This window comes from Canis lupus, chromosome 38 (assembly GCF_048164855.1).
Source record: "Canis lupus baileyi chromosome 38, mCanLup2.hap1, whole genome shotgun sequence".
Classification (NCBI taxonomy): Eukaryota; Metazoa; Chordata; class Mammalia; order Carnivora; family Canidae; genus Canis; species Canis lupus.
In genome coordinates, this window is record NC_132875.1 from 23372579 (window position 1) to 23396492 (window position 23914).

The window sequence follows — 23914 nt, forward strand, 5'->3', positions numbered from 1 at the left end:
TATTCCACTGTATAGATACACCATTTATCATAGACATTTGGGTTACATCTATTTTTTGGACATTATAAAGAGTGATGCTATAAACATTCCTGTATAAGTGTCTGTGTGGACATATGTTTTCAAATTTCTTGGCATATACCTTGGTGAAGGTACATGGCTCCTCTATTTTAAAATTTTTAAAGACTTGCCTAGCTGTTTTCTTTTTTTTCTTTCTTTCTTTAAAGATTTTGTTATTTATTTGAGAGAAAGAGTATGAGAGAGAGCAAGCAGAGATCACAAGCAGGGAGATGGGAGGAGAGGGGCAGAGGGAGAGGTCGAAGCAGACTCCCCACTGAGCAGGGGTCTGATGTGGGGCTCAGTCCCAGGACCCTGAGATCATGACCCGAGCTGAAGGCAGATGCTTAACCCTTTACCGGGCTGTTATCCAAAGCAATTGTATCATTTTACATTTTCAACAGCCATGTATGAGGGTTCTAATTTCCTCACACCCCCAGCAACACTTGTTATTATCCTCATTTTGGTTATAGCCATCCTAATGACTATGCAGTGTTATCTTATTGTGGTTTTAATTTCTATTTCCTCATTGACTATAGTGATGTTAAGCATCTTTTCCTGTGCTTAATAGCCATTCATATATCTTCTTTGGAGAAATGTCTATTCCCATCCTTTGCCATTTTTATTTATTTTATTTTATTTTATTTTATTTTATTTTATTTTATTTTATTTTATTTTATTTTATTTTATTTTTTTCCTTTGCCATTTTCAAAGTAAGCTCTATGCTCAATGTAGAGTTTGAGTTCATGACTCTGAGATTAAGAGTCACATACTCAAAAACAAAAACAAAAACAAAAGAGTCACATGGTCTACCAACTGAGCCAGCCAGGTGCCCCAATCATTTGCCATTTTATTTATTTATTTATTTTTAAATTTTTCAAACTTTGTATCTTTTTTTTTTAAATTTTATTTATGATAGTCACAGAGAGAGAGAGAGAGAGAGAGAGAGAGAGGCAGAGACATAGGCAGAGGGAGAAGCAGGCTCCATGCACCGGGAGCCCGACGTGGGATTCGATCCCGGGTCTCCAGGATCACGCCCTGGGCCAAAGGCAGGCGCTAAACCGCTGCGCCACCCAGGGATCCCTCATTTGCCATTTTAAAATTGGATTGTCTTTTATTGGTGTTGTGTAAGAATTCTTTATGTATTCTTGATATAAGTCTTTTATCAGATAAATGAGTTGCAAATATTTTCTCACATTCCATGGTTCATTTGTTCTTTCTTTTTTTTTTTTAATTTTTTATTTATTTATGATAGTCACAGAGAGAGAGAGAGAGGGGCAGAGACACAGGCAGAGGGAGAAGCAGGCTCCATGCACCGGGAGCCCGACGTGGGATTCGATCCTGGGTCTCCAGGATCACGCCCTGGGCCAAAGGCAGGTGCCAAACTGCTGTGCCACCCAGGGATCCCGTCTTTCTTTCTTTTTCTTTCTTTCTTTCTTTCTTTCTTTCTTTCTTTCTTTCTTTCTTTCTTTCTTTCTTTCTTTCTTTCTTTCTTTCTTTCTTTCTTTCTTTCTCTTTCTTTCTTTCTTTCTTTCTTTCTCTTTCTTTCTTTCTTTCTTTCTTTCTTTCTTTCTTTCTTTCTTTCTTTCTTTCTTTCTTTCTTTCTCTTTCTTTCTTCTTTCAAGATTTTAGATATTTGAGAGGTAGAAAGAGTATGAGCAGGGAGAGAAGCTGAGGGAGAGGGACAAGCAGATTCCCTGCTGAGTAGGGAGCCAGACATGGGGCTTGATCTTAGGACCCTAAGATCATGACCTGATCTGAAGTCAGATGTTTAACTGAGTGAGCCACCCAGGCATCCCTGAATTTTTTTTTTTAAAGATTTTATTTATTTATTCATAGAGATACAGAGAGAGAGACAGAGAGAGACAGAGAGAGACAGAGACACAGGCAGAGGGAGAAGCAGGCTCCATGCAGGGGACCCGATGTGGGACTCGATCCCAGGTCTCCAGAATCATACCCCAGGCTGCAGGCGAGGCTAAACTGCTGCGCCACCGGGGCTGCCCGGCATCCCTGAATTATATTGGTTTTTGTTTATATGGAAATGTCTTAATTTCTTGGTCATTTTTTGAAGGATAATTGTGCTGGATATAGAACTTTTGGGTGACAATAGCATTTTGGCTTCCATTGTTTCTGATGAGAAACCAGTTGTTATTTATTGAGGACCTCTTGCATGTGATGAATCATGTTTCTCTTTCTGCTTTCAAATTTCTTGGTCTTTTGATAGTTTTTCTGACATATCAAGGTGTGGATGCGATTTAGTTTCCTGAGAGTCCATTGAGCTTCTTGGATTTGCCAACTAATACTTTTCATCACTTTCTGACTGTTATTCTTTTGAATATTCCTTTTGCCCATTTCCCCCCTCCTCTCTTTCTGAGACTTCAGTTATGCTTCTGTTGGTTCACTTGATGGTGTTCCATATGACTCCAGGCTCAGTTCATTTTCTTCATTTTTTTTTTTTTTTACTATTTTTTTCTTATGTTTTTTAAAGTTTCAATTCTTCAAAATGGGTAATCTCAATTGACCTTTTTCTATGTTCTCTGATTCTTTCTTCTGCCCGATGAAATCTACTCTTTAGTCCATTTGGTGAGACACACTTCAGTTTCTTTAGATATTTCATAAATTTTCACCTATACATGAATATTTTGTTGAAAACTGGGTATCTTAAATTATACAATGTGATGGGGTGCCTGAGTGGCTCAGTAGCTTGAGCATCCAACTCTTGATTTTGGCTCAGGGTTTTCAGCTCTGATCTCAGGGCTGTGAGGGCAAGTCCTGCATCAGACTCTATGCTCAGTGCAGAGTCGGCTTGTCCCTCTTCTCCCACTTCCTTCACTCTCTTCTCTCTCTCTAAAATAAATAAAATAATCCCTCCACTCTCTTCTTCTCTCCAAAATAAATAAAATAAAATCTTAAAGTATACAATGCGGCAACTTGCAAATCAGATACTCACTCTCTCCTCAGGATTTGTTTAATGAGTTTTCTGGGCTAATTCTGTAAAGTGTATATTCTTTGTTATATGGAATCTCTGCAAAGTTAGCTTAGCAGCCAGTTCAATGATTGAACAGAGATTTCCTTAAATACTTAAACAAATGAGTCTTCCAGATTTTGCTAAATGACTCTGTGTGTATTGGGATATGGTCTCAACAATTTTTTAAAAATTTTATTTATTCATGAGAGACACAGAGAGAGAGAGAGAGAGAGAGGCAGAGGGAGAAGCAGGCTCCATGCAGGGAGCCTGACATGGGACTCGATCCCAGGTCTCTAGGATCAGGCCCTGGGCCAAAGGTGGTACTAAACCTCTGCGCCACCCGGGCTGCCTGGTGTCGATACTTTGTCAGGCAGTTTACACCTCTTATTAGCCTTCACTTACTTTAGCAAAACCTGAAATTAGCCAGCAGTGAGACATTATGGTCTTTTCAGGTGTTTCTTGAGTGTGCACATACCATGCATGTGGCATTATAAATTCCTAAGACTATGTCAGATTTTCACAACTCTCCCTATGGGCATCTTAGTTTCTAACTTTTCCTTTTAAGATTTTTTTTCATCAGCCTATTCTTTTTTTTTTTTTAAGATTTTACTTATTTATTCATGAGAGAGACACACAGAGAGAGAGAGGCAGAGACACAGGCAGAGGGAGAAGCAGGCTCCCTGTGGGGAGCCGGATGTGGGACTTGATTCCAGGACCTGGGATCATGCCCTGAGCTGAAGGCAGATGCTCAACCACTGAGCCACCCAGGTGCCCCTCATCAGCCTATTCTTAGCTGCAATTGTTAACAACACCTATAGAAGCTTGGATGTTAAACAGTTGCCACAGATTGTTTTTGATAAATGTCCTGTGGATAGGACTATTCTTAAAGATTGAGTTCTGATTCAGGTCAAATAAAGACAAGCTCTGAGAACGGCATTATTCAGTGAGCTGCCAGACTACTCAAATAGTGACAATTCTCTGGGATTGGGGCATTTGGGGAACTCTAAATCCATTTTCTCCTCTCCAATGGCTTCTAGCCTGCTAGTTTTCATAGCTACTATTATAGTTGTGAGATTATCAGGTTTAAATTGGACGTGGAAGCTGGGAGGAGGGGTATTGGATTAGGGAAAGTTAAGATTCCCCAGAACTCATTGTTCATACTGAGAGTCAGACATTTTTTTGTGAATAAACACTCTTAGATTATCAGAAGGCTTTGTTTAATTTCAAGGGCTTGAAAAAGTTTATTTTGGCAGATTTCTATCCAGATTTCTCATTACCTTTATGGAGTAGTAGATTTTTGGAGTTCCTTAATGCCATTTTGACAGCTATGTAGATGGAGAGTTAGAGCGCTTTTCATCTTTCTCTGCCTTTGTATTAGCATGATATATCATTTTGCATCCTTTTATTTTATTCTATTTGTGTTTTTATTTTATATATATAAACATTTTTTAAGTTTTCATTAAATCCAGTTGATTTTTCTTAAAGTGAGCTCCATGCCCAAGAGTCACATGCTTTACTCACTGAGCTAAGCAGTTGCTCATATTTTTGTCTTTATTTTAAAATGAATTTCTTGGGATGACTAGCTGGATCTGTCAGTGGAATATGTGACTCTTGGTCTCTGGGTTATGAATGAGTTCAAGCCCTACATTGAGTATAGAGATTTCTTAAAAATAAAATCTTAATAAATAAATAAATAAATAAATAAATAAATAAATAAATAAATTTCTTGATGGTTATATTTGTTGGATATTGAGTTTTAAATTTTATATATTTTATTTTTTTATTTTAAAGATTTTATTTATTTATTCATGAGAGACACACAGAGAGAGAAGAGAGAGGCAGAGACACAGGCAGAGGGAGAAGCAGGCTCCATGCAGGGAGCCTGATGTGGGACTTGATCCCGGGTCTGCAGGATCACGCCCTGGACTGAAGGCGGCGCGTAAACCACTGACCCACCGGGGTGCCCAATTTTATATATTTTAAAAGATTTATTATTTTGAGAGAGAGAGAGAAAAAAAAGAGTGGGGGGAGTGGCAAAGGGAGAAATAATTCTGAAGCCGACTCCTCACTGATGGCAGAGATGGACATAGGACTCAATCCTAGGACCCTGAGACCATGACTTGGGCTGAAATCAAGCCAGTTTCTTAACTCACTGAGCCACCCAGGTGCCCCTGGATATTGCTTTTTTAAAATAAAATTTGAAAATATTTTTAATTCAGATGTTAAGACTTAAAATTGTTTAATGATGTTAAATTTAACGTTAACTATTTGTTAATATCTTTCTGTTTGTTCCACCTGCTCATTGTCCTCCTTTTCTCTCTTTAAAAAAAAAAAAACTCTTGGGAGTGCCTGGATGGCTCAGTTAGTTCAGTGTCTGACTTTGGCTCAGGTTGTGACTTCAGGGGCCTGGGATTAAGACCCACATAGAGCAACCTGCTCAGTGGGGAGTCCACTTGTTGCTCTCCCTCTGCCTCTTCCCCACTCCTACCCCCACTCATGTTTGAGCTCTATGTCTATTTTCTCAAATAAATACATAAAATCACTAAAAAAAAAAAAAAAAAAAAAAAAACACCTCTTTTGGACAGAGGATTTTTTATGATTCTATTTTATCTTTTTCATTGCTTTATTAGCTTCTAGTGCTTTGGATTTTGTTTTGTTGAGTAGTTGCTTTATGGTCTATAGAATACATCTTATCACTGTCTACTTTGAAGTAACATTATACTACTGAACTCAGCTCAAGAGTTAGATGCTTAACTGACTGAGCCACCCAGGTGTGCCTATTGTTTGCTTAAATAGTTTTATTTTATTATTTTTAAAAGATTTTATTATCAAAAAATTCTCTATACCTCTGTGGGGCTCAAAGTCACAACCCCAACATCAAGAGTCCCATGCTCAACTAACTAAAATAGTCATGTGCCCTCAGTTTTCTTTTAAAGAAATTTAAATTTAAATAATTTTTTAAAAAGATTTTATTTATTTATTCATGAAAGACAGAGAGAGAGAGAGTCAGAGACACAGGCAGAGGGAGAGGCAGGCTCCAAGCAGGGAGCCTGACGTGGGACTTAATCCCGGGACTCCAGGATCATGCCCTGGGCTGAAGGCGGCGCTAAACCACTGACCCACCCAGGCTGCCCCTAAATTTACATAATTTTAAAAGGTCTTTCACATCCACCATATATTTATCATTTCCACTTTTTGGTATAGATTCAGATTTCCATTTGATAATATTCTCCTTTCTATAGGCTTACTTTAGCATTCTTATAGTTCAGGTGTGCTTGTATGAATTTCTTCAGATTTTGTATGCTGAAAACATCTTTATTTGACCATTGTTTTGCAAATTTTTCTCTGGGCACAGAATTCTAGATTGATAATTTTTTCTTTCAGTACTTTAAATATATTATTTTACTTTTTTACACTTGCATTATTTCCAACAAGAAATCTACTGCATTATCTTTAAGTCTGAAAAAATGTACTGCATTATCTTTAAGTCTTCTTTTTTTAAAAAAAGATTTTATTTATTTATTCATGAGAGACACAGAGAGAGGCAGAGATACAGGCAGAGGGAGAAGCAGACTCCCTGGGGGGAGCCTGATGTAGGACTTGATCCCAGGACCCCGGGGATCATGACTTGAGCCAAAGGCAGACACTCAACCACTGAGTCACCCAGGTGCCCCAATAAGTTGCCTTTTTAAATCTGTTTTCACGATTTAAGATTTTCTTCTTGGGGCATCTGGGTAACTCAGTTGGTTAAGCATCTGCCTTCAGCTCAGGTCATGATCCCAGGGTCCTGGAATTGAGCTCCACATCAGGCTCCCTGCTTCCTTCTCCCCCTCCCTCTCTGCCTTCACTTGTGCTCCCTCTCTCTCAATAAATGAAATCTTTAAACAAAAAAAAAAAAAAAAAAAAAGAAGAAGAAGAAGAAGATTTTCTCCTTATCAGTAGTTCTAAGCAATTTGTGATGTACTTGTTCCTGTGTCTTGGCTTGAGGTTTGTTGACATTCTTGGATCTGTGGATTTAATTAAAAAAAAAACAAAAACAAAAAACACTTTTTTTTCTTTTCTTTTTATTTTTTGATATTTTATTTACTTATTCAGGAGAGACACAGAAAGAGACAGAGACACAGGCAGAGGGAGAAGCAGGCTCCAACCAGGAAGCCTGATGTGGGACTCGATCCCGGGACTCCAGGATCATGCCCTGGGCCGAAGGCAGGCACTAAACCGCTGAGCCACCCGGGCTGCCCTTTTTTTTCTTTTAAAGTAGGCTCCATTCCCAATGTGGGGCTTCAACTCATGACCCTGAGATCAAGAATAACATGCTCTACCAACTGAATTAGGCAGATGCCCCAGATCTGTGGATTTATGATTTTTATAAATTTGGAAAAATTTTTATCCATTAGGCTTTAAGTATTTAAATATTTCTTCTGCCTGACCTTTCTCTCATTCAGGGATTATACATATTAGGCCACTTGAAGTTGTCCCACATCTCATGCTGTTTTGCTTATATTTTTCAGTGTTGTTTATCCTTTTGTGTTTTTCATTTTGTACAGTTTCCATTGCTACATCTTCAAGTTCTCCAATCAATTTTTGTTGTGTTTGGTCTGCTATTAATCCTGTCATCAGGATCCCTGGGTGGCGCAGCGGTTTGGCGCCTGCCTTTGGCCCAGGGCGCGATCCTGGAGACCCGGGATCGAATCCCACGTCGGGCTCCCGGTGCATGGAGCCTGCTTCTCCCTCTGCCTGTGTCTCTGCGCCTGTCTCTCTCTCTCTGTGACTATCATAAATAAATAAAAAAAAAAAATTAAAAAAAAAATCCTGTCATCAATTGAATTATGCCTCCCTCAAAGGTCATATGTTAAAATCTTAACCCCCAATATTACTTTATTTGGAGATAGGGCCTTTACAGAAGTAATTAAGGTAAAATGAGACCATATGGATGGGGCCCTAACCTAATAGGATTGATATCCTTATAAGCGAAAGAAATCAGAAGTGCACTCATACAAAGAAAAGGTCATGTGAGGACACAGCAAGAAGGTGGCCATCTCTAAGCAAAGGAAGAATCCTCATTAGATGTAAACTTTGCTGTAAACTTGATCTTGAACATCAGTCTCCAGAAATAGCTTCTATGGATTAAGCCATCCAGGCTGTGATTCTGTTATGGAGGCTCTAACAATACAATTCTCTCCAGTTTATTTTTTTTCCTTTTTTTAAAGTATTTTATTTATTTATTCATAGACACACACACACACACACACACACACAGAGAGAGAGAGAGAGAGAGAATGAGTGGCGGCAAGGGCAGAGGGAGAGGGAGAGGGAGAGGGAGAAGCAGGCTCTTCACTGAGCAGGGAGCCCAAAGTGGGACTTGATCCCAGGACCCTGGGATCATGACCTGAGCCAAAGGCAGATGCTTAACTGACTGAGCCACCCAGGTGCTCCAATCCACTGTATTTTTCATCTCTCAAAGTTCTATGTGGGGGCTTCTGGCTGACTTAGTCAATAAAGCATGTGACTCTTTATTTCAAAGAATTCAAGCCCCATGTTGGGTGTAGAGCTTACTTAAATAATAATAATGAAAATATAATAAAATAAAAACTTAAACATAATAAAGTTATATGTGAATTTTATATAGTTTTTTTAAAATTTATTTGAGAGAGGGATGCCTGGGTGGCTCAGCAGTTAAGCATCTGCCTTTGGCTCGGGCACGATCCTGGAGTTCCAGGATCGAGTTCTGCATCCGGCTCCCTGCATGGAGCCTGCTTCTCCCTCTGCTTATGTCTCTGCCTCTCTGTGTCTCCCATGAATAAATAAATAAAATCTTTAAAACAAAACAAAACAAAAACAAAAAGAATTTATTTGAGATAGAAAGCTCATGAGCATGGGGAGGGGCAGGCAGAGGAACAAGCAGACGTTGTGTTCACAAAGAGCTTGATTTCATGACCCTGAGATGATCTGAGCCAAAATTAAGAGGTAGACACTTAACTGACTGATGACCCAGATACTCCAGTTATATGTGAATTTGAAAAAAAATACCTTCCATGTTTTTCAACATTCTCATAATTTATTGTAATTGTTTGAAATTATGGAATATATGCCTATTATTTATGTCATTTCTGAATCTATTTCTATCATATGATTTTTCTCCTCATTATGGATTGTATTTTCGTGTATATTTGCTGCCTAATAATTTTTTGTTGGATGATGAACATTGTGAATTTTATACTCTTGGGTGATGGTGGGTTTTTTGTTGTTATTGTCTAAATACTATGTTTATTCTGGGATACTGTTAATTTTTTTTTAAGATTTTATTTATTTATTCATGAGAGAGGCAGAGAGACACAGGCAGTGGGAGAAGCAGGGATGAGAACTTGATCACGCCCTTAGCTGAAGGCAGATGCTCAACTTCTGAGCCACCCAGGCGACCCAGGATACTATTAAATTATTGGAAATAATTTGGTTCGTTCATGGGTTGCTTTTTAGCTTTGTTAAGTAAAATTTTTTTAAAAAAGTAAAATCATAGCTATCTTTATCCTATCTTTATCCTATTGCCTACTGAGGCAATCCTTAGTATTCTACGCTAGTTTTTTGTATTACAAGGTTGCTCCACTCTGATTATTGGGAATATGAACTATTTTCAACCTTGTATATTTTCTGGGAGTTATTCTGCATCTTCTACCCAGTGGTGCTTTCATTGGTCTATGGCAGTTTTCTCACAGCATGGGTTGATCAGTATTCAACTGGAGACTAAAGGGAAGTGCCCTGTATATCTTTGCAGCTCTTTCCTCCCTAACACTTTGCCCTGTAAAATATAGATGCCCCGATCTGCCAAATTGTCAACTACACTCCTCAACTTAAGGACACTCTGGGCTGTTTCTGTTCACTGTTCTGAAATCTAGAAACTATCTCCAGGTATGTGGCTGGGTGATTCACTTTCTCTTCTTCTCCCTGGGACCACTGGGACCACTCTCCTGCATTGCTTCTCTTGCACTTTTTTTTTTAAATCGATGTTATCATTGACATACACTGTTACTCGGTTTCAGGTGTACAACATAGTGATTCAAGAATTCTGTTATGCTATGTTCACCATAAGCTTAAGCTATCATCTGTCACTATACAACACTATTATGATATCATTGATTATAATTCTATGTTGTACCTTTTTTTTTAATTTTTTTTTAAAATTTATTTATGATAGTCACACAGAGAGAGAGAGAGAGGCAGAGACACAGGCAGAGGGAGAAGCAGGCTCCATGCACCGGGAGCCCGACGTGGGATTCAATCTTGGGTCTCCAGGATCGCGCCCTGGGCCAAAGGCCGGCGCCAAACCGCTGCGCCACCCAGGGATCCCTGATGTACTTTTTAAAAAAATATTTTATTTATTTATTCATAGAGACAGAGAGAGAGAGAGAGAGAGTCAGAAACACAGGCAGAGGGAGAAGCAGGCTCCATGCTGGGAGCCCGACATGGGACTGTATCCTGGGTCTCTAGGATCAGGCCCTGGGCTGAAGGTGGTGCTAAACCACTGAGCCACCTGGGGCCCACTGATGTAGATTTTTAAAAAATCTTTTCCAAAATCAGTATATGTGGGGGTCCTGGGTGGCTGAGTTGATTAAGCCTCAACTCTTGATTTTGGCTCAGGCCATGATCTTGGGGTCCTGGGATTGAGTCCTATGTTGGGTTCTATGCTTGGCATGGAGTCTGCTTGTCCTTCTTCCTCTGTTATTCCCCTGCTCTCTTTCTCTGTCTCTCTCAAATAAATAAATAAAATCTTAAAAAAAAAAAAAAAAAGATCGATACCTGCATAACAGCTATTTGGTTTCTCCCAGGCAATATACCATTTCTGGAACAACAGCTATAACTGGAACCATTATCTGATAAATTTTATGACCCTAGGTAAATAGGGGAGTTGAATGGGGATAATTTTTAAATCAATACCCCTGAACATATCGATCTAGGAAGCAAGGATCAATAAATACCAAAAAACCTAACTATTGTGTTGGTCACATTTTCTGATTATAATGAGGTAAAATTAGAGATGAATAATAAAAACATATCTTTTAGGGGTGCCTGGGTGGCTTAGGCATCTGACTCAATTTTGGCTCCGGTCATGATTTTAGGGTCATAGGATTGAGATGTGCACCAGGCTCCATGTCAGCAGGGAATCTACTTAAGATTCTCTTTCCCTCTCCCTCTGCCGCTTTCCCCATGCTCTCTCTCTAAAATATATAATAAATCTTAAAAAAAACCCCATATATTTTAAGTGCACACATTTGGAAAACTTAAAACACGTCTCCGTGGACTTTTATGAAAAGAAAACATACACAGTTGAAATAAATAACTCAAAATACTGAGTATTGTTTAATATGATTACCACTTTTGTAATGATATATTACATTTGTGTATATATATTTGCAGGTATATATAAAAATTATTTGGAAATATACTCCTAAAATTTAACACTGGACACGTGTATTGGGGAGTGTATAAAACTATGTAGATAGGATCAGTAGTAGGATGGAAACTTCATTTAATACCATTTCACAGGGGCAGCTTGAGTGGCTCAGTGGTTTAGCACGGCCTTCAGTCCAGGGAGTAATCCTGGAGACCTGAGATCAAGTCCTCCATGCAGGGAGCCCGTTTCTCCCTCTGCCTGTGTCTCTGCCTCTCTCTCGATCTGTGTCTCTATGAATAAATAAATAAAATCTTTTTTTAAAAAAAAGAATACCATTTCACATTTTTCATCTTTGATTTTTATGAAAATATTAGCTAACCAAAAATTAAGTGCTTAAAATTACTTATAAAACACATTTTAATAATCCATGAGCCAAAGAAGGAAATATAATGAAGAATTAGAATATATCTAGAATTGTTATCATAATACAATCCTTACATTTCAAAATCAGTAAAAAATGGCTGAAACAGTACCAAGTGGAACATCAATAGTCTTAAATGCATAGAATAGAAGAGAAGATAGACTCAAGCTAAAGTGGCAAGTATTCTCTCCTAAAAATTAGAAAAAAAATAGTACAAATTCAAGGAAAATTTTTTTATATCAATTAATTTTTTAAATTTAATTTCAATTAATTAACATATAGTATATTATTAATTTCAAGTAAATATTTTAATTGAATTTTATTTCTGCCTACATAATGAAGTTACAAGGAGTTAATTTTTTTTAACATGGAGTTAATTTGAACAAACCTTCTGTTTCACTTAAAATTATGAATAAAATATTATTTTTTGGGATGCCTGGATGGCTCAGTGGTTGGGTGTTTGCCTTTAGCTTGGGGAGTGATCCTAGAGATTCAGAATCAAGTCCCACATCAGGCTCCCAACAGGAAGCCTGCTTTTCTCTCTGCCTATGTCTCTGCCTCTCCCTCTGTGTCTCTTATGAATAAATAAATGAACTCTTTAAAAGATTAAAGAGTTTGGGATCCCTGGGTGGCGCAGTGGTTTGGCGCCTGCCTTTGGCCCAGGGCGTGATCCTGGAGACCTCGGATTGAGTCCCAAGTCGGGCTCCTGGTGCATGGAGCCTGCTTCTCCCTCTGCCTGTGTCTCTGCCTCTCTATGTGTGTGACTATCATAAATAAATAAAAAATTTAAAAAAAAAGATTAAAGAGTTTATTTATTTGAGAGAAAGCAATATATATATATATATATATATATATATATAGAGAGAGAGAGAGAGAGAGAGAGAGAGAATGAGAGAGAGTGAGCACTGAGTGAGGTGAGGGGCAGATGGAGAAGCCGACTCCCCTCTGAGTAGGCAGCCCAACAAGGGGCTCAATCCCAGTACCCTAGGATTATGAGTTGAGCTGAAGCGAGATGCTTAACCAACTGAGTCCTGAAATATTATTTAGCAAAAAAACTTTTAAATGTGTTGCTGGGCTAGCATAAAAGAAATCTCCAAAGTCGCACTATGAGTTATAAGAGAAGTTCTGGAAGTTCAATGCTCTGGCACCCACTTTGAGGTTTTCTGACCAACCCTGAAGCCTTGTATTCTACTTTGATAGCTACATGGATCACAGAACCTGCTAAGTAGATAATTTAATAGTAGGTGGCTACTTAGAGTTAGGACCCAAGGAAGAGCACCCATGGTATAAAAATAAAAAAAATTGAATCTTATTTTTTAAAAAATCAGTTGGCAAGGATATATATCTGGCCTCACTTTATTTATTATTATTTTTTAAAGATTTTATTTAAGGGAAAGCACATGAGCAGGGGGAGGAGCAGAGAGGGGGAGACATGCGGACTCCCCGTCAAGACCTGAGCCAAAGGCAGACACTTAGCAGACAGAGCCACACAGGCGTCCCCTAGCCACACTTTAAATACTTCATTGTCAAAGGCCATTTCTATCACTGCAGAAAGTTCTATCAGACAGTGCTATGTGAGATCTGACAGGAGGGGGAATTCAGTACTTCACAAATCAGGACACAACAGCAGCTCAGCTGAAACGTCTCACATTTATTACTGAACCAACCTACTGGTATAGAGGCATAGTAACAGAGAAAATCATTCCCTTGGTAAGACGTGTCTATTGGCCAGGTAGGAAGGATGTTTTCATATTGATAGGATAGGAACATGTGATCTCCATGCGGCTTCAATATGTGTGCCAATTATGTTTGCTATTTCATGATGTGCGATGCTTCCTCATAGACCCAGCTTGGTTCTTCTCCAGTGCCTCCTCTTGGAGTTGTACCTAATTTTATTACCAGTTTTCATCCGAATCCACTGGGGAATGGGACGATTCTGCTTTTGTTTCTTGGCCAGGAATCGCTTGATTCTGAAAGTCTTGTGAGAAGATATGGCGATCACAGTCAACCACATGCAACCAGGATGGCAGCGGAAGGGCCGGGCCTCACTTTAGTATTGAAAAGAATGAGGAGAAAGTTTCCTTGGATAATTTACAACAAGAAGCCATGTGTGGTGGCCAGCATCTAAGATGGTCCCAGTTTTCTCTACCTTCTGGTATTCCCATTCTTGAATGTAGTCACTACCTACATTGAATATGGCTTACTTATATAGATAATAGGATATTTCAGAAATGACTTTGTGTGAGTTTCATGGCTTGGTCACAGAAGATATTGAGGATTGTAGTTTCTCTCTCTTGGAACATTCATTCTGGGAGAAATCAGCTGCTATGTCACAAAGACTCTCAGCAGTTTTATGAAGAGGCAAGGAACTGAGGCCTCCTCTTAGCAACCAGCATTAACTTGTCAGGCTTTTGAGTAAGCCACCTTGGAAGTGTATCCTTCAGCTCCAGTGAAGCTAAGGCTTTAGATGGTTGCTCCTTCCTGACATCTTATATGCAACCTCAAGTGAGACCCTGAGCTAAAACTACTCACCTAAATTACCCCCAGATTCTACAGAGACCACTTAAACTTTTTTAAAATTTATTTTTATTATTATTTTTTGTTTAGAGATTTTACTTATTTATTCATGAGAGACACAGGAAGAGAGGCAGAGACACAGAGGGAGGAGAGGCAGGCTCCATGCAAATATCCTGATGCGGGACTCGATTCAGGGCATCTGGGATCACACCTTCAGCCAAAGGCAGACTCCCAACCGCTGAGCCACCCAGACGTCCCTAAATTTTTTTTATTTTTTAATTTTTATTTTTTTAAAGATTTTTATTTATTCATGAGAGACACAGAGAGAGACAGAGACAGAGACATAGGCAGAGGTAGAAGCAGGCTCCATGCAGGGAGCCTGACATGGGACTCAATCCCGGATCTCCAGGATCAGGCCCTGGCTGAAGGTGGTGCTAAACCACTGAGCCACCCGGGCTGCCCCCTTAATTTTTTTTTTAAAAGATTTTATTATTTATTTATTTATTTATTTATTCATTCATTCATTCATTCATGAGAGACACAGAGAGAGATTGGCAGAGACATAGGCAAAGGGAGAAGCAGGCTCCCCACAGGGGCCCAATGCAGGACTTGATCCTGGAACCTGGGATCATGCATGACCTGAGCCGAAGGCTGATGCTCAACCACTGAGCCACCCAGGCGTCCCTACAGAGGCAATTTAAAGATAATAAATGTTTATTGCTTTCAGCTGCTAAGATATGCAATTTGTTATGCAATAGATAAATAATATGCTAGTACTCACAAAGGCTTTTGGTTGGAATTTCTGTTGCTCGTGTGGTTAGAAAAAATTTAAGTAGAAATTTGATAATTGGTAGAAGCAAATACTTTCTTAGGAAGAGCTTATTTTTAACCCAGGTCTCAAAGAATTACTGAGGCTTAAATACCTACAAGCAAAAGATATCATGAGTGAGAGTCAGAAATCTGATATAGTGGAAGCTGAAATGTAAAGACTCCATATATTGAATTTTTATCAATGAAATAATATAAAATGATTATGTTTAATATGCTTCAAGAAATAAAAGCAGGAAAAATAAACTGAGCAGGAAAAGAAACCATAATGAATAACTAAGCAGATTTTTTTAAAGAACAAAGTAGAACTTCTATAAATAAAAAATACATGATGTTATTTAAATTGTCAAGGACTGATTATACAGTAGAATGGACACAATTGAAAAAAAGAACCAGTGCAGTATAAAATAGATCCAAAGAATTTACCCAGAATGCTGTCCATGGATTCAAAGATAGAAAATATGAATGAAGGGTTAAGAAAAAATGGAAGACTGAATAAAAAAGTCAAACATATAGCTCAGTGGAGTTCCAGAAGGAGATAATGGAGAGATTGGGGATGAAGCAATATTTGAAGATAAAACGACTAGGAATTTTTCAGGGTTGTTGAGAGAAATCAATCCTCAGATCCAGAAAAGCTCCCCCAAATTGAAAAAAAGAAATTTATAAATAAAATCAAATTCAACAGAAACATCAGTTTAATTGCAAATCAGAAAAGAACAAGAAATGATCTTAGAGTGGCTCAGTCAGTTGTCTGCCTTCATCTCAGGTCCTGATCCCAGAGTCACTGAATGGAGCCCTGCATGGAGCTCCCAGTTCAGCAAGAAATCTGCTTCTCCCTCTGCCCCTCACGCTGCTTTGAGCTCTCTCTTGCTCACTCTTTCTTTTTCTCCTTCAAATAAATAAGTAAAATCTTTTTAAAAAGAAAGAAATTATCAAGAATTTGATAATTCAATTATCAAGAATTATCAAATTCAAATTTGAATTATCAAATTCAAATCAAGAATTTGAATAATCAAGAAATTATCTTGAAAAGCAGAGTAATATTAAAGAAAGCATATTGGAGAAATAATACAGGTAAAAACAAAAATTATCAAAATAGAGATGACACCATAGAGGGATCTATAAAGACAAAGCAGGAGTTAAAATTGAGTCCCACATCAGGCTCCCCTCGAGGTGCCTGCTTCTCTCTTTGCCTATGTCTCTGCCTCTCTCTGTGTGTGTCTCTCATGAATAAATGAATCTTTAAAAAAAAATAGACAAACTTATAACAAGATCGATAATAAATAAATAAGATTACATATGGCTCTTTAGAAAGATGTAGTCACAGCTACAGCAGAACTTTGGATGCCCTGTTCCTGCTTCTGCCTCACTGCTGTTCTCTGTTGCCAAGGAACAAGTCCATTAGGAAGCCATGTTGCAGATATGGCTTTTAAAGACACTAGGGAAGACACCATGGAACCAGAGCTGGCAATTCACTGAATTAGAATTACTCTAACCAGCTGGAATGTAAAATCTTTGGAGAAGGTATGTGCTGACTTGATCAGAGGTGCAAAAGAAAAGAATCTCAACGTGACAGGCCCAGTTCAGTTGCCAAGCAAGACTCAGAATCACTACAAGGAAAACTTCTGGTGAAAGTTCCAAGACTTGGGATGGTTTTCTGGTGAGAATCTACAAGTCATTCATTGATTTGCACAGTCCTTCTGAGATTGTTAAGCAGATCACTTCCATCAGTATTGGGCCAGGAGTTAGTTGAGGTTGAAGTCACCATTGCAGAGGCTTAACTCAACTTAAAAAAAAATTTTTTTTTTTTTTTAAGATTTTATTTACTCATGAGACACACAGAGAGAGGCAGAGACATAGGAAGAGGAAGAAGCAGGCTCCCTGTGGGGAGCTCGATACGGGACTCAATCCCAGGACCTGAGCCAAAAGCAGACACTCAACCACTGAGCCACCCAGGCATCCCTTAAATCAACTTTTTAAAAAAATATCAGTGTTAAAAAAAAAGATTACATATGAATCATACCAGGAATGAAAAGGGGAACATAATTCTCTTACATTAAAGTCTTTAAATATTATAGAAATTACTATAAATTTTATGTTAATAAATTAGTAAACTTAAGTGAAATTTCAGGATAAGGTATTAGAATATATTTGGCTTCACATTAGGGAATATCTGATTAACAGTTGTTTGAGCAATAAGACATTTAATTAAAATATAGATGGATCTGGGGCAGACAGACTAATGCTTTTTACACAGGTTTGGAACTAATCATTTTCCTTTTTTTTTTTTTTAGAGAGATTTTATTTATTTATTAATGAGAGACACACAGAGAGAGAGAGAGAGAGAGAGAGAGAGGCAGAGACACAGGCAGAGGGAGCAGCAGGCTCCATGCAGGGACCCAATGCGGGACTCGATTCTGGGACTCTGAGATCACACCCTGAGCCAAAGGCAGCTGCTCAACTGCTGAGCCATCCAGGTGTCCCAGGAACTAATCAATTTCCATACAAACTTTTTTTAAAAGTAAAACATTGATGTAGAGAAAAGTACACAAATCAAGTATATATATATATATATATATATATATATATATATATAATATAATATAATTTTTTTCACAAAGTGAACACATCCAAGTAACTATCACCCAACTCCTGTGGCAGTAATAATTTAAAGCTTAACTGTCACAAGTTCTTTTAGTCCATATGGATTCAGCTGGCTTGTTTTTGTTTTTGTGTTTTTAAAGATTTTATTTATTTTTTTAGAGAGAGAGTGAGAAAGATCACAAGCATGGGGGAACGGTAGTGGGAGAAGCAGACACCTCACTGAGCAGAAAGCTGATGCAGGACTGTATCCCAGGACCCTGGGGTCATGACCTGAGCCAAAGGCAGACACTTAACTGACTGAGCCACCTGGGCTGGCTTGTATTTTAAAAGTGTAAACATTTTTCTGCTCATCAAGCACTAAAAGAGCTACAAATTGAGATGTTTGTTTGCCCCTAGAATTCATATTCTTTCTTCAGCTCTGCCTGTTAACTGCATTCTCTAGATCCACCAGTGTGTGTTATGGTTTCCAAGAGGTCCACACACATGGACTGAGACCAGCGCCATAGTTAAATGTTTGGGGTGTAGCAGTATTGTACACCCTGAGGTCACTGGAGGCCACCTGAGGCTTATGCAGTAGCTTTGCCAAGAGGTGTACTGTCTTGCGAGGTACCACATCTTTGTGTAAGGTCCAGTGTGTGCAGCTTTGCTCTAAAGAAGTATAAGCTATAATACCCTGACATAAGCTGTAGTCACCCACCAAGATCAAAATATGAGGTGGCTTAAGACTTAAAGCCTCTTGCAGAAGTTAAAAGCTATATCTACACAACTGTAAAAACTCACCTGGCTTTATATAACCTCTTAAATTGTCCAAGTCAAAACCTACTAAGTATACTCTAAAGTCTAAAGCTCAAAGCTACATACCCTACTTCATCAAAAGCCTCTTTCTGGAGATATTTTGTCACCCAGAATTTGAATCCCTATTTATTTATTTAACAATGTTTACGGGGATCCCTGGGTGGCGCAGCGGTTTAGCGCCTGCCTTTGGCTCAGGGCGCGATCCTGGAGACCCGGGATCGAATCCCACGTCAGGCTCCCAGAGCATGGAGCCTGCTTCTCTCTCTGCCTGTGTCTCTGCCTCTCTCTCTCTCTCTGTGACTATCATAAATAAATAAAAATTAAAAAAAAAAAAAAAAACAATGTTCACACCCAAGAGGTTGGTGGTTTGAGGTTACATCTCTAAAATGTCGATCCATTTAGTCCAATGGGAAGACCTGCCCCTGCATCTCTTATAGCATGTTAGACAGTAATAATCAGAAGATTCTACTCTTTACTGGCAAGGCTGCTTCCTAGATGAAGGGATTAAATTTATTTATGCTCATTTCCCCAAGCTATCACTTAAGTAACCCCCACTCCTCCTCCCAGGGAAGCTAGGAGTGAAAGGGAAGAGATGCCAGGAAAATTATCCTAGTGAACCTCTCCTCCCAGTGAAGGAAACACCAAGTAATAGAGAAATGTACTCTCCCCAAACCAATTGGTTCAAAGTATCAGAAAAGCATGCATTGAAAGTAAGGAGAAGATCTCATCCTAGCATGCCAAAATTCCACTAGGAAAATGTGTACCAGACCCAGGGAAGAGAGTCAGGATTTATGCACACAACTTGCCAAAAAGCTATAGCTTTGACCAGGTGCTCAGAAAATCTAAAAGAAAGCAGTAATGGAGCCAAGGAAAATCCACACTTCATGCTTTGTCTGAAAATAGTTAGGTCTTTATTAGGATATAAGAAGTCATATTCTCGGGGGATCCTTGGGTGGCTCAGTGGTTTAGCGCCTGCCTTTGGCCCAGGGCGTGATCCTGGAGACCCGGGATCGAGTCCCACATCAGGCTCCCTGCGTGGAGCCTGCTTCTCCCTCTGCCTGTGTCTCTGCACCCCTGCCCCTCTCTGTGTCTCTCATGAATAAAATCTTAAAAAAAAAAAAAAAAGAAGTCATATTCTCTACAAAAAGGGAGCAAAAGGAGCTGAAATTGATGTACTTGAAATACAAAGACCACAAGAGAGATGAAAAGGGAGTTGTATAAGATATGGGAGAACTACAGGTTATCTATCTACACATTAATATACAACAAAAAGAGGCAAAGTATTCATATTATAGACAATGCAATAAATTATCAAATATAAGACAAATATAAGAAAGTCTTAAAATGCGGAGGTAAAGGAGAAAGGATGAAATAATAAGAGAATAGATGATAGTAATAGAGGAGAAAGAACAAATTGCTTTTTTTTTTTTTAGATTTTATTTATTTATTCTTGAGAGACGGAGAGAGAGAGAGAGAGACAGAGGCAGAGACACAGGCAGAGGGAGAAGCAGGCTCCATGCAGGGAGCCCGATTTGGGACTTAATCCTGGGTCTCCAGGATCATGCCCTGGGCTGAAGGCAGGCACTAAACCGCTGAGCCACACGGGCTGCCCTTTTTTTTAAAAAAAATTTTATTTATTTAAGTAATCTCTACACCCAACATGGGGCTCAAACTCTTGACCCTGAGATCAAGAGTCACATGCTGCACAGATTGAGCCAGCCAGGTGCCTTGACAAAGAACAGATTTTAATCAAGAATTATTGCTGTTCTGGGCACCTGGCTGGCTCAGTTGGTGGAGTATGTGATTCTTGATCTCAGGGTTGTGAGTTTGAGCCCCATGTTGGGTGTAGAGATTACTTAAAACAAAATCTTAAAAAAAAAAAAAAAAAAAAAAAAGATTTACTGCTATTCCTAAGGGGAAAAAAATAAAAAAGAAGTCAAAATTGAAAGTTTTCAGAGCTAGAAAAAACCCTAAGTATTTAGACTAAAGGAGATCACCATGTGGAATAAAAATGAACAAAGAGACCTACATAGACATACTCCAGCAAAATTTTCTATTACCAAAAAAAGTTACTATCTAAAGAGAATAAATAGGTTATCTATAAAGAAAAAAATTAAGTTTGATTTTAATTTTTTTCTGGAATACTAAATATAGTGGAACAACAGACACAGAATTTTTAGGGGAAAATTATCTGACATAGCCCTAAGTCAGCAAAAAGACATGTACTGAAATAGACATTTTTAAAAAATTTTTTATTTATCTACGATAGTCACAGAGAGATAGAGAGAGAGGCAGAGACACAGGCAGAGGGAGAAGCAGGCTCCATGCAGGGAGCCCGACGTGGGACTCGATCCCGGGTCTTCAGGATCACACCCTGGGCCAAAGGCAGGCGCCAAACCGCTGTGCCACCCAGGGATCCCTGAAATAGACATTTTTGAAGTGATTCCAGGGACTCTCTGGGGTCTTAGAAATCTTTTCAGGGTATCTACAAGGTCAAAGCTATTTTTGTAATAATACTAAGATATTATTTGCCTTTTTTACCTTGTTAATATTTGTACTGTTGCTGCAAAAGCAATACTGGGTAAAATTGCTGGAAGCTTAGCATAAACCAATGCCATGATACCAACTGTACTAGTAATGATGTTCTTTACCACCACATACTCCCACATGTCCTGGATGAAACAATAAAAATATTAATTTTACTAAATCTTGAATCTCAAATGCACATTTCTTTAATATTCTCTGTGGCAAATAGGAAGTATATAATGCACTTCTGCTATTTAGTAAAGTATGATGGTCTTCTTGAGGAAAAGCATTTGTGCAATTGGGTCACAAGCTGAACTAGCTACTTTTTTCATGTACTACCATTTTTACTTGAAAGGACGGACAGACAAACCATGGTTATTGAGACTTAGGTACTGGCAGACATTTTCTTGAAAATGAACCAAATGAGCCTGCTGCTTCAATTGACTATACTTTGCCATGAAAAAATTTGAGATTTTTTTTTTTAAGATTTTATTTATTTATTCATGAGAGACACGCAAAGAGAGGCAGAGACACAGGCAGAGGGAGAAGAAGCAGGCTCCATGCAGGGAGCCCGATGTGGTACTCAATCTCGGGACTCCAGGATCATACTTTGGGCCCAAGGCAGGCACTCAAATGCTAAGTCATCCAGGCATTCCAAATTTGAGATTTTAAGTGAAAATTAAAATATTAGAAAAATAGTATTTGCCAATCTCAGCTCAGATCCTTAATACTTAAAGACTTTTCTGATGAGAACAGTGATAATGTAAATGAATATGATTTTTAAAAATATTGATTAATAATATATGTTAACATTTGGGAGACAGGCATAAGTCAATAAACCAATAATTTCCAAATGACCAAATGCAAATGCATGATGTTACAAAAATATGTGTGGGTAAAAAATCCATTCAATGTGATAGATCAATAGATTCTAATTTAACACAGTATGAATGTTCATTGATACAGTTTTTGGTTTTTTTTTTTTTGTCTTTCTAAAAGATTTTATTTATTTATTCATGAGAGACACAGAGAGAGGCAGAGACACAGGCAGAGGGAGAAGCAGTCTCCATGCAGGGAGCCCAATGTGGGACTCGATCCTGGACTCTAGGATCATGCCCTGGGCCGAAGGCAGGCACCCAACCGCTGAGCCACCCAGGCCTTCCCCCGTTGATATGGTTTTAAATTCCACATTGCAATTAATCTTTAGGAAACTACTATTTGCTGATTTCTTTCTTTTTTTTTTTTTAAGATGTTATTTATTTATTCATGAGAGACCCAGAGAGAGAGGCAGAGACACAGGCAGAGGGAGAAGCAGGCTCTCCTCAGGAGCCCGATGTGGGACTCGATCCTGGTCCCTTAGCTGAAGGCAGATGCTCAACTGCTGAGCCACCCAGGTGTCCCTGAATTCTGATATAGTATCAAAGAAGAATATCCAGAATTATCTGAAAAGATTATTAGAATATTCCCCCTCCCCAAAGAAAATACTTTTTCCTTTGCCAATTACATATTGGTGTGAGGCCAGATTTTCTACATATATTCCAACTAAACCAACAACTACAACAGATTAGATGTAGGAATGCATGTTTCCATTAAGATAGACATGAAATATATTTGCACAACAGTATATTATAACCAACCTAAATGAATGTTTCTGAGGGAAAACAAAAGTATTCTCAGATATGTAAGGCCTTAGTAAATAAACCTACCCACTCTTCTTAAAAGAAATTACTTGTTTTTTAAGATTTTATTTATTAATTTATTTAAGAGAGTAAGTGCACTGCATAGGGGTAGGGGTAGGGGCAGAAGAGGAGGAAGAGAAGACTCCTCCTGCTGAGCATGGAGCCGGTTGGGTGCCTGATCCCAGAACTCTGAGATCCTGACCTGAGCCAAAATAATAGTTGGACAAATGAGGCACCCAGGTACTCCTTAAAAGAAATTACTTGAGGATTAATTTCAGCCATTCAATATATGAATAATTATGATCACAAGAATGGAGAAATTGAGTGATAAAAGGATTGTTTTGTGAAATATAAATTGCCTCCAAATTATATGTACTATGGTTGAAAAAGGGCAGTTCCTCAAAAGGGGGAAGGGATGTTAGACAAACCAAAAACTAGGAATCAGTGTATCACCTTATTGAAGTTCCTCTGTTTAGAATGCTCACCTCTTTCTATGCTCATCCAAATCCCATTATATTTCAAGATAAAGCTCAGATCCCACATAGAATCATAGAAGCTCAGTACTGGAAAGGAGCAGGAGAGAGGAAAATCATTTATATTGAGGTCTATTATTATGTACCTGTCTGGGTGTTCAAAATTCATTCACATTTAATCCTTACAGAAAACCGGAAGACTAGGTTTTGCTATCCTCATTTTATAGACAAATCAGAGTTCAGAGAGATTAAACCCCTCACCCATTTTCATCCTACTACCTAGAGGTAGAATTTGGATGCAAACCCAGATCTTTCTTACTTTGAAGTTCATGAACTTGCATTTCACTATACTATCTTAAGGTTCATCTAATCTAAATAAACCCTGCCCAATCTGGAGTTTAAGTCCTCATCAAGACATCCCCATGAATGAGGGTGCCTGGGCGGCTCAGTTGGCTCAGTTGGTTGGGATTGAGCCCAGCTTGGGGCTCCCTGTTCAGCAGGGAGTCCGCTTCTCCCTCTGCTCACTCCCTGCTCTCTCACGCTTTCTCAAATAAATAAAATCTTAAAAAAAAAAAAAAAAAAAAAGACATTCTAATGAATGGTTAACAGCCAATCCCCTCCAGGAACAAAGAATTCCACACATTTTAATGCTGCCCATTA

At 38.6% G+C, this 23914-nt stretch overlaps 1 protein-coding gene, 2 long non-coding RNA genes and 1 pseudogene across 6 annotated transcripts in view; 1 reads left to right on the plus strand and 3 right to left on the minus strand.

Moving 5' to 3' along the window:
- LOC140626945 (uncharacterized) overlaps positions 1–23914 on the minus strand; it is a 96596-nt gene that overhangs the window by 26860 nt on the left and 45822 nt on the right. The gene's annotated exons all lie outside the window — the stretch shown is intronic.
- The window catches only part of LOC140626946 (uncharacterized), a 56062-nt gene continuing 43492 nt past the window's right edge, over positions 11345–23914 (minus strand). For 2 of the 4 annotated variants that reach the window (XR_012025910.1, XR_012025909.1), the window contains exons 2-3: positions 23267–23344; positions 11345–11701 (exon numbers count right to left, since the gene is read on the minus strand). This is a non-coding gene — a long non-coding RNA (uncharacterized lncRNA). Of the gene's footprint in view, positions 11702–15130; positions 15326–21117; positions 21249–23266; positions 23345–23914 lie in introns of those variants that run through there. The other 2 variants (XR_012025908.1, XR_012025907.1) reach the window with 2 other exon arrangements.
- On the minus strand, positions 13358–13871 carry LOC140626680 (large ribosomal subunit protein eL39-like). The gene has a single exon (XM_072814440.1). It carries the CDS (start codon positions 13844–13846, stop codon positions 13670–13672), a length of 177 nt encoding a protein of 58 aa, XP_072670541.1. The 5' UTR covers positions 13847–13871; the 3' UTR covers positions 13358–13669.
- On the plus strand, positions 16600–16958 carry LOC140626828 (small ribosomal subunit protein uS10-like; annotated as a pseudogene).